This window comes from Hemiscyllium ocellatum, chromosome 38 (genome assembly GCF_020745735.1).
Source record: "Hemiscyllium ocellatum isolate sHemOce1 chromosome 38, sHemOce1.pat.X.cur, whole genome shotgun sequence".
Lineage (NCBI taxonomy): Eukaryota > Metazoa > Chordata > Chondrichthyes > Orectolobiformes > Hemiscylliidae > Hemiscyllium > Hemiscyllium ocellatum.
The window spans coordinates 18,372,332-18,386,672 of NC_083438.1; the positions used below are offsets into that span (position 1 = coordinate 18,372,332).

At 43.7% G+C, this 14,341-nt stretch overlaps 1 protein-coding gene across 1 annotated transcript in view; it reads left to right on the top strand.

The window, feature by feature from the left end:
• Window positions 1-14,341, top strand: part of LOC132833929 (tectonic-3-like) — an 85,739-nt gene that overhangs the window by 53,085 nt on the left and 18,313 nt on the right. The window contains exons 10-11 of the mRNA XM_060852602.1: window positions 1,258-1,335; window positions 8,567-8,692. Of these exons, the coding sequence (XP_060708585.1) occupies window positions 1,258-1,335; window positions 8,567-8,692 (204 nt within the window). The remainder of the gene's footprint in view (window positions 1-1,257; window positions 1,336-8,566; window positions 8,693-14,341) is intronic.

A 14,341-nucleotide genomic window follows, 5' to 3' on the forward strand; every position in this document is an offset into this window, starting at 1 on the left:
CTTGCTAGCTTTCACTCTCTCTTAAAGTTACAGTGCACACCTACACCTTTGTAACACTTCCTCTTCTCTGTTTTCCCTCCATATATTCCATGTCTATCTGCGCCTCAGCTCTCTGCACTGCCTTCTCTGTCTGAGTGTTCCCTTGCCATTCCCTGTAGCCCACAATCTATTCCCTTTCGCCCTTCCCCCTCTATGTATGCCTCCCTTGCTCAGTCTGTTTCTCTTCATTCTCCGTCTCCCTTTTTCTGTCTCTTGCCCTTTGTTCCCTGTGTGCGTCCCTCTGTTTCTCTGTTGCTGTGTGTCCCTTCCTCTATGTGACTGTGTTACACGACCTTTCCATCTCACTTGATCTGTCTGTTTTTGTCTTTCTGTATGTCACTCTGTGCCTGCCTGTATCTCTCATTCACTTCATATCTCCCTCAGTGCAGTCTTTGTGCACCAGCCTTCTGTCTCCCTTCCTGCTCCTGTGTCTTATCTCACCTATTTCTTTCTCTTTTTTTCTTTCTTTATCTCTTCCTGTGACACATCTCTCCCTCTCACTATTTCACTGTTTTTCTGATTGCTGTTTGTCTTTCACCCTTTCTTCCCTTCCCTTTCTCTTTTATCTTTCTTTCTGCTGTGCCCAGAAATGTACTTTTTTGTTGTTTCTAACCCTGTTCTGTGCCTGCAAGTTTTTTTTCTAAATTGTCCATTTTTGGGATTCACTGGCAATCTCAACCTTGTTGCCATCCTTTTACGCATGTGGCAATTGGTAAACCTGATGAGCTTTTATGATAATTCAATTAGGATCGGATCATTGTGAATAAGGCAGGCACTTTTTCCAGAATAGATTAATGAATTGAATGTAAATTCCATCGCTGCGGGTGGATTACTGCTGCAATACTTTCATATTGCCAACCACTGCCCATGTTCAATGGGATTGAGTAGGGAGAGCTTTACTCGCGTTTAATTCAGTGCTCTTCCAGTCTTGGGAATGTTCGATCAGACATTGTAAAAACAGCTTAGCTTTAATCCTAAAGTTGTGTTATATGTCCTGTGGGATTGATTGATTGATGGGGGACAGTATAGAGTGATGCGCTTAGAATGTTTGATGGGGATTTTGTGTGGATAGAGTTTCAGTCTGTATCTAACCTCAGTTATATTCTGTACTTGGTTCTTGCTTTGCTGAAACTTGTGTCTGATCACTCACTAGTGCCTGGGGGTATGAGTGAATACCAAAGTCAGTATTACATTCTCGATTCTTTTCTTGGTTTGCAGGTTCGTATTTCAGTTGTCAATGAAAGTGTGCTCCCACCGTGGTTGTCGAACAACGAATGCATGAACGTCGTGTCAGAGGTAAGAGTTAAGGCACAAGAAGGGATTTGATAAATGCACAGTTCTCCGTAGTGTGACAACTCAGCAGGTCCGTAGGGTATGCCACTGTGAGTAAGCAGAGAGAAAGGAAGCATGACCGAAGGAGTTCCGGTTAGCTGTTTGACTGCAAGGTGCAGCACAGCTGAGCCTGAACCGTCAGTCTGTGAGGAGGTGCACTCACCTTCAGAGTACATTTACATTCATTTTACATGATCTTTGCTCCACCTTTAGAATCTGGAAGACTGAACCTACTCTTCCTGGCCTGTCAGTCACCGTGCCAATCCTGTGGTTGTGGTTCCACAGCCAAAGTCATTCCACATTTATGATCAAAGTATTGGGTTCACTCGTCCATGAAACAGCTTTATACTGTGAGCCTGCCCCACATTATTATTTGATTCCAGCTTTAAACGTTCTAGTTATTTGATTCTGGTCTATCGGAACATTGGAATGTGCCAGCTGTTACAGTAAGATGCTAGTTGCTGGGTTCTGAGAGAGTGGTGACCATATGGAGAGGATAGGAGCCGAAATAGGCCACTTGGCATTTTCAGTCTTTCCACAATTCAATATGTTCATAGCTGATCATCCAACTCAATATTCTGTTTCGATTTAGCCTCAAGAACATTCTATAACTGTTTCCTGAAAAATATTTAATGTTTTGTCTTAAATCACTTTCTGTGGCAGGGAATTGCACAGGCTCACCATTCTTTGAGTGAGGAAATTTCCTCTCATCGCAATCCTAAATGGAATACCATGTTTCCTTAGACTGTGACCCATGGTTCTTAAATACTCAGTTGTCTGTGTTTACATTTTCTAGTTCTTTTGTAATTTTGTAGATTCTAAATAGATCCCTTCCTCATTCTTCAAAGCTCCAGTTCCAACCCATCCAGTCGTTCTTTATATAGAGTCCTGCTGTTCCGGGAATCAGTCTGATAAATCAATGCTCCATTCAATGCGTAACTGGAACATCGTTCCTGCAGTGAAGAAATCAAACTGTGCACAATACTCCATATGTGGTCTCAGCAAGGTCCCTGTAAAATTGCAACAAGACATTCCTCCTCCTCTACTTGAATTCTCTCAATATGAAGGCTAACATTCAATTTGCCTTTTTCACCACCCATTTGATCTGCATGCTTACTTTCATCAACTGGTATACGAGGACACCTAGATCTTATTGCACCTTCCCCCTTTTCCAAGTTATCGCCATCGAACAATGACGATCTGCCTTCATTTTATTTGCTGCCATTATACATCTGCCATGCATTTGCCCACTCATTCAAGTGTGCAAATCAGTGATCATCTCTGCATCCCCTTCCAAACTCACCCTCACACTTAGCTTTGAATTATCTGCAAACGTGGAGCTATTATGTTTCTTCCCTCATCTAGATGTTTGAGGACTCATTGACTGAGGTAGTATGAGCTGAGGTTAGAAACAGGAAAGGAGAGGTCACCCTGTTGGGAGTTTTTTATAGGCCTTCAAATAGTTCCAGAGATGTAGAGGAAATGATAGCAAAGATATTTCTGGGTAGGACCGAGAGCAACAGGGTGGTTGTTAAAGGGGATTTTAACTTTCCAAATATTGACTGGAAATACAATAGTTTGAGTACTTCAGATGGGTCAGTTTTTGTTCAACGTGTACAAGATAGTTTCTTGACACAGTATGTGGACAAGCCAACAAGGGGCAAGGCCACATTGCATTTGATATTAGGTAGTGAACCTGGCCAGGTGTTGGATTTGGAGGTAGGTGAGCACTTTGGTGATAGCAACCACAATTTGGTTATGTTTCCTTTAGCAATGGAAAGGGACAGGGCAAGAGTTATTGCTGGAGGAAAGGCAATTATGATGTGATTAGGCAAGGTTCAGGATGCACAGGATGGGGAAGGAAACTGCAGAGGATGGGCACAATTGAAATGTGGAGCATATTCAAGGAACAACTACTGTGTGTCCTTAATAAGTATGTACTTGTCAGGCAGAGAGGAAGTGGTTGAGCGAAGGAGCCATGGTTTACTAAAGAAGTTGAATCTCTTGTGAAGAGGGAGAAGAAGGCTTATGTTAGGATGATGCGTGAAGGTTCAGTTAGGGTGCTTGAGGGTTACAGTTAGCCAGGAAGGAACTAAAGAGAGAGCTAAGAAGAGCCAAGAAGAGAAATGAGAAGTCGTTGCCAAGTAGGATCAAGGAAAACCCTAAAGCTTTCTATGCATATATCAGGAATAAAAGAATGACTGGAGTAAGTTTAGGGCCAATCAAGGTTAGTAGTGGGAAATTGTACGTGGAGCCCAAAGAGTTAGGGGAAGTGCTAAATGAATATTTTTTGTTAGTATTGACACTGGAAACAGACAATGTTGTCAAGGGGAATATGACATATAGGCTACTAGACTAGATGAGATTGAGTTTTACAAAGAGGGGGTGTTAGCAGTTCAGGAAAGTTTGAAAATAGATAAATTCCCTGGATGTGATTTATCCTACGATGCTTTGGGAGGCCAGGGAGGTGATTGCTTTGCCTTTAGCTTTGATCTTTATGTAGTCATTGTTTACAGGAATAACGCCAGAAGACTGGAGGATAGCAAATGTTGTCCCCTTGTTCAAGAAGAGGAGTAGAGACAACCCCATTAATTATACACGAGTTAGCCTTACTTCGGTTGTGGGTAAAGTGTTGGAATAGGTGAGAAAAGATAGGATTTATTATCATGTAGAAAGGAATAAACTGATTAGAGATAGTCAACACTGTTTTGTGGGATAAGTCGTGCCTAACAAACCTTTCCGGGTTCTTTGACCGAACAGGTGGATGAGCGTAAAATAGTTGATGTGGTGTATATGGATTTCAGTAAGGCATTTGATAATGTTCCCCATGGTAGGTTTTTGCAGAGGCATGGCATTGAGGCTGATTTAGCGCTTTGGATCATAAATTGGCTAACTGAAAGAAGACAGAGGGTAGTGTTTGCTAGGAAATGTTTATCCTGGAGTTTGGTTACTATTGCAAGGATCTATTTTGGGGCCATTGCGTTTGTAATTTTTATAAATGACCTTGTTAAAGGCTTAGAAGGATGGGTTAGTAAATTTGTCGATGACAGTAAGGTTGATGGAGTTGTGGATAATGCTGAAGGATGTTGCAGGTTATAGAGGAATACACATATGCTGCAGAGCTGGGCTGAGAGGTGGCAAATAGAGTTTAATGCAGAAAAGTGTGAGCTGATTCACTTTGGAAGGAATAAACTGTAATGGACTCATGGTAGGATTCCTCGTTGTGTAGGTGAGCAGAGAGATCTTGGTGTCCATGGGCATAAATCCCTGAAAGTTGCCATCCAGGTTGATAGGGTTGTTAAGATGGTTGAAAAATGTGATGCTGGAAAAACACAGCAGGCCAGGCAGCATCCGAGGAGCAGGAGAATCAACGTTTCAAGCAAAAGTCCTTCTTCAGGAATGAGGCTGGTGTGCCAGGTGGGCTGAGATAAAAGGTAGGGGGGAGGAGATTTGGGGGAGGGGCGCGGGGAATACGATGGGTGGAAGGAGGTAAGGGTGAGGGTGATAGGCCAGAGAGTGGGTGGGAGCGGAGGGGTTGGGAAGAAGATTGCAGGTCAAGAGGGCGGTGCTGAATCCGGGGGTTGGGACTGAGAAAAGGTGGGGGAGGGGAAATGAGGAAGCTGGAGAAATCTACATTCATCCCGTGTGGTTGGAGGGTTCCTAGGCAGAAGGTGAAGCGCTCTTCCTCCAGGCGTCATGTGGTCAGGGTCTGGTGATGGAGGAGACCAAGGACTTGCATGTCTTTGGCGGAATGGGAGGGGGAATTAAAGTGTTCAGCCACGGAACGGTTGGGTTGGTTGCTGCAGGTATCGCAGAGGTGTTCCCTGAAACGTTCCGCAAGTAGGCGGCCTGTCTCCCCAATATAGAGGAGACCACATCAGTGCAACGGATAGAGTAAATGATGTGTGTGGAGGTGCAGGTGAATTTGCGATGAATATGGAAGGATCCATTGGGGCCTTGGAGGGAGGTGAGGAGGGAGGTGTGGGCGCAAGTTTTGCAATTCTTGTGGTTGTAGGGGAAGGTGCCATGAGTGGAAGTTGGGTTGGTGGGGGGTATGGACCTGACAAGGGAGTCGCGGAGGGAGTGGTCTCTCCGGAACGCTGGTAGAGGTGGGGAGGGGAATATATCTCTGGTGGTGGGGTCTGATTGGAGGTGGCGGAAATGACAGAGGATGATATGATGTATCTGGAGGTTGGTGGGGTGGAAGGTGAGGACCAGTGCGGTTCTGTCCTGGTGGCGATTGGAGGGGCGCTGTTCAAGGGCTGAGGTGCGAGAAGTGGAGGAGATGCGGTGGAGAGCATCGTCAACCATGTTGGAGGGGAAATTGTGGTCTTTGAAGAAGGAGGCCATTTGGGTTGTTCGTGGAATTGGTCCTCCTGGGAGCAGATGTGGTGGAGGCGAAGGAGTTGGGAATATGGGATGGTGTTTTTACAGGGGGCAGGGTGAGAGGAGGTGTAATCTAGGTAGCTGTGCGAGTGGGTCGATTTATAGTATGCCTGAAATGTCGATTCTCCTGCTCCTCGGATGCTGTCTGGCCTGCTGTGTTTTTCCAGCATCACATTTTTCAACTCTGGTCTCCAGCATTTGCAGTCCTCACTTTCTCCTTGTTAAGAAGATTTCCAGTGTGTTAGCTTTTATTGGTAGAGGGATTGAGTTTCAGAGCCACGAGACATGATGCAGCTGTACAAAACTTTGGTGCGACCACACATGGAGTATTGCGTAGTTTTGGTCACCGCATTATATGAAGCACGTGGAGGTTTTGGAAAGGGTTCAAAGGAGATTTACCAGAATATTGCCTGGTATGGAGGGTAGGTCATATGAAGAAAGGCTGAGGGACTTGAGGCTGTTCTTATGAGAAAGATGTTTGAGAGGTAACTTAATTGAGACATATAAGATGATCAGAGGGTGGTTAGTGACAGCCTTTTTCCTCGGAAAGTGATGGCTAGTACGAGGGGATGTAGCTTTAAATTGAGGGGTGATAGATATAGGAGGTAGTTTCTTTGCTCAGAGTATTCGGTGTGTGGAACACATTGCCTGCAACAGGAGTATACTCCCAAGTTTAAGGGCATTTAAATGTTCATTGGATAAACATATAGATGAAAATGGAATAGCGTCGGATAGATGGGCTTCGGATTGGTTCCGCAGGTCAGCGCAACCTCAAGGGCTGAAGGGTCTGTACTGTGCTGGAATGTTCTATGTTGTTATATTCTAATATTCTATAATCTGTCTAAATCTTTATTCACAATAATGTATATGGAACTTTGAGAAGTTGGTGATGCAAAACAGTACATCTGCCATTCTCACCTGTGGGAAATGACAAATTTTAAATAGAATTCATAAATTCTCCAGCAATTTGAGAACCTGAGGAGAAGGAAAGGGTCAGTCTGTTTTTGCTCTTTTGCCAGCACATATCTTAATGATTTGTTTGCACTGATGTCCAGTTCCAAAGGCTCTGAAGCTCTCCTTTCTACACATCTGATTCAATTACATTTGCTGCTTTTTCTTCCAAACTGACCAGTCCATTTGTAGCTTTCTTCTGTTTATTCCTTCTCAGATGTAGTTCTCATTCCCAACTGCCTTTGCAAAACATAGAGCTTGTGTGCTACATTCTTGAGTAATCTGCTACATTCTGTACCAAACCCTCACTACTCTATCCTGATTCACAGTAAGTATGGCTGATCCATCATTGCTCTGCTAACTGAAAGCACTGTGAAGTGTGTATTTAAATCTCACCATGGAATTGTGCATTCTTGTTGCTGCAACCTGTCTCAATTCTGTAAGTCTTTGTCATCTTTAATAGTTAACCCTCTGTCACATTCCTTCAGCCCTTGTCCCTGTCTATCTCCTTAACCTCTCCCAGCTGCCAGTTATTAAACTTGGTTCCAAATCTTCTCCTTGTGTCATCCTTCTCTGTCTCAACCTTCCTTCTGTCCTATAATTACCTTTGCCATCTTCAAGAATCATCCCCATTTTCAATTACCTCCACAAGCTGATTGATTCCACCACAACACAAAAGCCATATCTTGCAGATACTGCTGGAGGGCTGAAACAAAAACAGTGCCACATAAACTGTGCTGGCCTGGCAGCTTGTTAACTGAGGATGTCAACTTTGTTTCAAACTCCACACACACACTCAGTTTCTCATTTACTGCGATCTCACTAACCTCTTTGTTAACTTCAGATCCCATCCCTGTTTTCTGTGTGATCTTGTTCCTCCCTGCTCTTGTAAATTCTGGTTCAGTTCTAGTCACCTCATTATAGGAAGGATGTAGAAGCTTTGAAGAGGGTGCAGAAGAAGAGCTTATGCCCGAAATGTCGAATCTCCTGTTCCTTGGATGCTGCCTGACCTGCTGCGCTATTCCAGCAACACATTTTCAGCTCTGATCTCCAGCATCTGCAGTCCTCACTTTCTCCTTGCAGAGGAGATTTACCAGGATGCTGCCTGGACTGGAGGGCAGGGTCTTATGAAGAAAGGTTGAGGGAGCTAGGGGTTTTCTCATTGGAGTGAAGAAGGATAAGAGGTGACCTGATAGGGATGTACAGGATGATGAGAGGCATGGATAGCCAGAGATGTTTTCCCAGGATGGAAATGGCTATCATGAGGAGGCATAATTTTAAGGTGATTGGAGGAAGGTTTAGCAGAGATGTCAGAGGCAGGTTCTTTACATAGAGAGTGGTGGGTGTGTGGAATGCGCTGCCAGCAGTCAGATACATTAGGGACATTTAAGTGACTCTTGGATAGGCACATGGATGACAGCAAAATTAGGGTATGTAGGTTAGTTTGATCTTAGAGTAGGATAAAAGATTGACACAACATCGAGGGCGAAAGGCTTGTACTGTGCTCTACTGTTCAAAGTTTCAAATTCAAGCTCTGCAGCCATTTGAGGTCTTTGCAGCTCTCCGTCAACTCTGGCCCCTGGTTGATACTTGATTTCCCTCATCTTGGAGTTGGTGGCAACCCTTTCTCTGCCTGGATATGTAAAGCTCTCCAACTCTCTTTCCTCCTTGAATGTATTCCTTAGTGCTTCCTTTTAGATCGTATTTTCCATCCCCTGTCTCTAATTGTCACTTCCTGTCTCCATGTCAATTGTTCCTCAATAGGATTCCTGTGAAATTTTGGGGATATTTACTACACAAAATATGCTTTAGAAATGTGAATTGTTGTTATTATGTTGAAAACTACTGTTTCTATCAGGTGACCTATCACATCATGCACGATGGAAATAAAGGGATTGTTGGTGCCAAAGCAGCCTTTCGCTTCATTAATGTCTCCTTCTCTGACTCCAAGATCCAGCAGAGATTTAATGTTTTCTTCCTAAGGGTAGGTATAAGTTCTGGATTCTTCGAAGGTTAAACTGAAAAGCAACAAGCATAAATTTAACCTGACCAATCACCACTCTATGGGTTGATTTTCTATTATCAGTAAAGTGATAAAAGGTGTCATCAAAAGCTCATTTTCTTATGAAGAACCTGCTCCATAATGTTCAGGTTGGGGCCCACTCAGGCAAGTCAGCTCTTGGGACTCATTACAGCCTTAGTTCAAGCATGTACAAAAGAGCTAAGTTCTAGAGGTAAGGTGAGAATGACTACTTTTGACATCAAGGCCACATTTTACTGAGTGGCATAAAGGAGACCGAGTAAACCTAAAGTCAGTGGGAGTCAGCAAGAAAACTCTTTGCTCATTGAGGTCTCACCTAACATAAAGGAAGATGGTTATGTTTCTTGGACAGTCAACTCAACAGGAGCCCCTCGGGATCGTGTCCTCGGCAGAGCCAACTTAGAATCAAAGAATTGTCAGAGTGTATCATCAGTGACCTTTCGACAATCAGAAAGTCAGTAAGGTTATAAGTGGGGATGTTTGTTGATGATTACACAATGTTCAGCACTGCTCAAGGCTCAATTGCTGAAGCAGTACCTGCACAAATACAACAAAAACCTGGAAAATATCGAGATTTGTGTTGAAAAGTTGAAGAAGGCAGCTCGCTACCATCATCTCAAGGGCAACTAGGGGTTGGCAGTAAATGCTAGACTGGCCAGCAACTTTCACATTTCATGAATGAAGAAAAAAAAGACATTGTACACTGTACAGGAACTTTCTACTGCAGTTTACTGTCCACTTGTCTCCTGTTTTATTGGGGGGGACTGCACAGGGGTCTCCTTTACCAGAAGAAATAGTCTGCATGGGTCTCCTTTTATAGTTCAGCGATCGAGAGTTAATATGAGTTTCCTGTTACAGTTCAGTGCAGTTTTCTGTTAATAGCCCATATTGATCTCCTCTTAATTACGATAATTTTTCTGGGTGGCAGGCTGTTAACTATTTGCTTGTGTAAGTGTAGTGCTAGATCCAGAACTGTTCATAATAAATGATTTGGATGTGGGGACCAATATGTTCTGATCACACCAAACTGGGGACACTTGTAAGGAGCATGCAACAAAGGACGGCATGATGGCTCAGTGGTTAGCACTGCTGCCTCACAGTACCAGGGGACCCGGGTTCAATTCCAACCTCAGACGACTGTCAGTGTAGTTTGCACATTCTCCCGTGTCTGTGTGGGTTTCCTCTGGGTGCCTCGATTTCCTCCACAGTCCAAAGATGTGCAGGTTAGGTGAATTGGCCATGCTAAATTGTTTGTTGTGTTCAGGGATATGTAAGTTGGGATGCATTAGTTGGGTTAAATGTAGGTGAATGGGTCTGGGTGGGTTACTCTTCGGAGGGTCAGTGTGATCTTGTTGGGCCGAAGGGCCTGTTTCCGCACTGTAGAGATTCTATGATTCTCTGAAAGGACTTGGACAAGCCAGTTGAATGCAATAGAACACATCAGATGGAATATGATGTCAGGTTAGTGTGAAGATATTCCAGTTGAAAAATACAGAAGGACAGAGTATTTCTTACATGATGAGTGACTGTAAAGTGCAGATGTCCAAAGGGATTGAGATGTCCTTGACCATCGCTCATTATAAATTGGCATGCAGGTGCTGCAAGGGAAGTAATATGTTGGCCTTCATTTCAAAGGGATTTGAGTACAGAAGCAAAAGTGTATTCCAGCAGCTTTATAGCGCCTTCAGCTGGAATATTTTCTCTTGTTTGAGATGGTCATTACTTAGCACCTGTGTGGTACAAATGTTACTTTCTATTTAACAGGCCGAGCATAGGTATTGTTCGGGTCTTGCCAAATCTGCTTCAGTACCTGAGGAGTCGTAAATGGTGTTGAACATCTACAATCATTAACGAACTTCCCCACTTCTTTTACCCCATTGGGCTGGGATCCACCATCACAGCTTGCACATCCAGTGTATAAGATTATGAGGGGCATGGGCATAAAATCAGCTGTTTCCCTTAATTGAAAGGTTAGTAACAAGGAGATATAATTTTAAAGTGAAAGGCAGGAGGTTTAAAGGGGATTTGAGGAAAAACGTTTTCACCCAGAGGGTGGTGGAGTACAATGTTTGGGAGGATAGTTGAGGTAGGAAAGCTCGCAACATTTTGCAAGAACTTGGATGAACATTCGATGTGTCATTACATTCAAAGCTGTGGCCTTAGTGTGGGAAAATGGGATTTGATTTCCACAAGGACTGTGTAGTGGCCACCTCTTAATAAACTCTCTGGATGGCAGGCTGTTATGATTGGGATAGTGTAAGAGTAATGCTAGGTCCTCTGTACCGTAATGGAGGAGTACATCTGCTCCAGGTAGATTACTGAGGACAAGGTCAAATAGATTCTTAGCTGTTGTTATTTTCCTCAACTGCTGCCACGGAATTAGTCTGGAAGTTATGCTATTTAGGAATCAGCCAACTCAGTTATGGTGTTACCGACCCCCTCATAGAATCATATAGTATAGAAGAGGGACATGACAGATCAAGTCTGTATCACCAAAAATATACTATGATCTACAGTCATCCGACCTTCCCACACTAGGTCGATAGCTTTGAATGTGATTACACATCAAGTGCTCATCCAAGTACTTTTTAAGATGTTGTGAGGGATTCCACCTCAACTACTCTTCCAAGTAGAGCATCTCACCCTCTAGGTGAAAACAGTTTTCGTCAAATCCCGTCTAAACCGCTTACCTTTCACTTTTCAGGTCTCCCCATTCCTAACTATATCACTTGAGGTTGAGTAGATTATGCCTGCAGCTCTGGTGAGACAGGATTTACCCAGGAACAATGATAGTGCTGTCTGGGACAGTGTGGTGTGTTTCTGCGTGTATGACTATGACAGACCAGTCTGTTGGGCAGCTCTCTTAATATTGGCATCAGCTGTCAGATATCAGCAAAGGGGGCTTTGCAGGATCAAAAGGACTGTGTTGCCGTCTAGGTTTTTTTTCCCTGTTTGGACTTAATAGTGGTTTATTATGACTGATTCACTTGCTAGGTTAAATATGGTTAGGAATGTTGAACCACATTTCTGTGGGTCTGGAGTCACGTAAAAATGGCAGACTTCTTTGCCTTAAAGACATTGTGAATAAGGTGTTTTTTGTTATTGACAGTGGTGGCTTGGGCACTAGGTCCCTGGTTCAGTGACATTGTCACTATACCATTGCCTCTCTAACTGCAAGGGAAGGACATGCAAGGTAATGAGCAGAAGCAGAAAATGGCTGTAGGTAGGTAGAAGTACATTGTATTTGCCACAGTGCAACAGTAGAAGTAGGCATAAGCTTTTGATCACAGTGGACCAGAATTCACGGTTACAGTGAGAGACAATGTGCATGGGTCCTGAGCTATATTACAGAAGAACTAGGAGTGGGAGTAGGCCATCTGGCCCTTCAAGCCCACTCCGCCATTCAACATGATCATAGCTGATCTTTTCATGGCCTCAGCTCCACTTACCTGCCCTCTCTCCATAACCCTTAATTCGTTTACTGTTCAAAAAAGTGTCTATCTTAGCTTTAAAAGCATTCAATCAGGAAGCCTCAACTACTTCACTTGGCAGGGAATTCTACATGTTCACAACCCTCTGAGTGAAGAAGTTCCTTCTCAATTCAGTCCTAAAGCCCCCCCCCCTAATTTTGAAGCTATGCCCTCTTATTCTAGGTTCACCTGCCAGTGGAAACATCCTCTCTACCTCTACCTTAACTACTTTCTCCATTATTTGTATGTTTCCATAAGATACCCCTCATTTTTCTAAATTCCAGCGAGTATAATTCCAGTCTATTCAATCTTTCCTTGTAAGCCAACATTCTCAACTCCTGAATTAACCTAGTGAACTCCTTCCCCCCCACCCCCTGCCATGCCAGTGTATAGTTTCTCAAGTAAGGAGGCCAAAACAGCCGGCAATACTCCAGGTGTGGCCTCACTAGCACCCTATACAGCTGCAACATAACCTCCCTGCTTTTAAACTGAATGCCTTTAGCAATGAAGGACAAAATTCCATTTGCCTATTTAATTACCTGTTGTACCTGCAGACCAAACATCTGTGATTCATGCACAAGGGCACCCAGGTCCCTCTGCACAGCAGCATATGATAGTCCTTTTTACTGTTATTCCTACCAAAATGGATGACTTCATATTTATTAATATTGTACTCCATATGCTAGACCTTTGCCACACAAAGAACAAAGAACATTACAGCACAGGATCAGGCCAATCAGCCTCCAAGCCTGTGCCGATCCATATCCTTTATCTAAATCTGCCGCCTATTTTCTAAAGATCTGTATCCCTTTGCTCATTGCCTATATATGTATCTGTCTCGATACATCTTAAATGACGCTATTGATCCTGCCCCTACCACCTCCATTGGCAGCGCATCTCTTGAATTACTCCCAGAAACTTCTGCATTGCTGTGCCACTGTCTTTCCTGCAAGGCTGTTCTCCCAGTCAATTCTACTCAGCTCCTGAATTCACTGCAACCTCTCTTCTGGGAATGCTAACTTGGAAGAAGCTCTGCTTTTCTGTCTGTGATTTCTGTTTAAGTTGTACATCTTATTTGCCTTTGGTGCTAACTGGTTCCCTCCATAAAGTGTCAGTCCCATCACATATATCTCCTGTAAACCTTTCCCCTCTCACTTTGAACTTGTGAACCGTAGTAATTGAGTCCTCCACTCTGGGGAAAAAAGTTTTTTGCTATTCACCCTGTCTACAACTCTCATGATTTTGTAGGCCTCAATCAGGCAACCTCCTTCTTTCCAATGAAAATAATCTTAGTCTACTCAACCTCTCCTCATAGCTAGCACCTTCCATACCAGGCAACATCCTGGTGAACCTCCTCTACACCTTCTCCAAAGCATTCACATCCTTTTGGTAATGTGTTGACCAGAACTGTACACAGTATTCCAAATGAACCAAGGTTTTATACAACTGTAACATGACCTGCCAACACTTGTACTCAATTTCCCCGATGAAGGAAAGCATGTATGCCTTCTTGACCACTCCACTGACCTGCATTGCCACCTTCAGGGAACAATGGATCTGACCACCCAGATCTCTCTGTGCATCAAATTTCCCCAGGACTTTTCTATTTAATGCATAGTTCGCTCTGGAATTGCATCTTCCAAATGCAGCACTTCGCCTTTGTCCGGATTGAACTGCATCTGCCCAACGCTCCAATTTATCTGTATTCTGCTGTATTGTCTGACGGTCCCCTTCACTATCTGCTACTCCACCAACCGTAGTGTTATCTGCAAACTTGCTAATGAGGCAACTGACACCTTCCTCCAAATAATTTCTGTACGTCACAAACAACAGTGGTTCCAGCACGGATCCCTGTGGGACACCACTGGTCACAGGTCTCTATTTTGAGAAGCTCCCTTCCAATACTACTCTGTCTCCTGTTGCCCAACCAGTTCTCTATCTATCTAACTAGAACACCCTGGATCCCATGCGACTTCACCATTTTCATCAGCCTACCGTGGAGAACCTGATTAAATGCCTTGCTAAAGTCAATGTGTATGACATCCACATCTCCTCCCTCATCAATCAACTTTGTCATCTCTTCAAATAATTATATTAGGTTTGTAAGAAATTACCTTCCCTG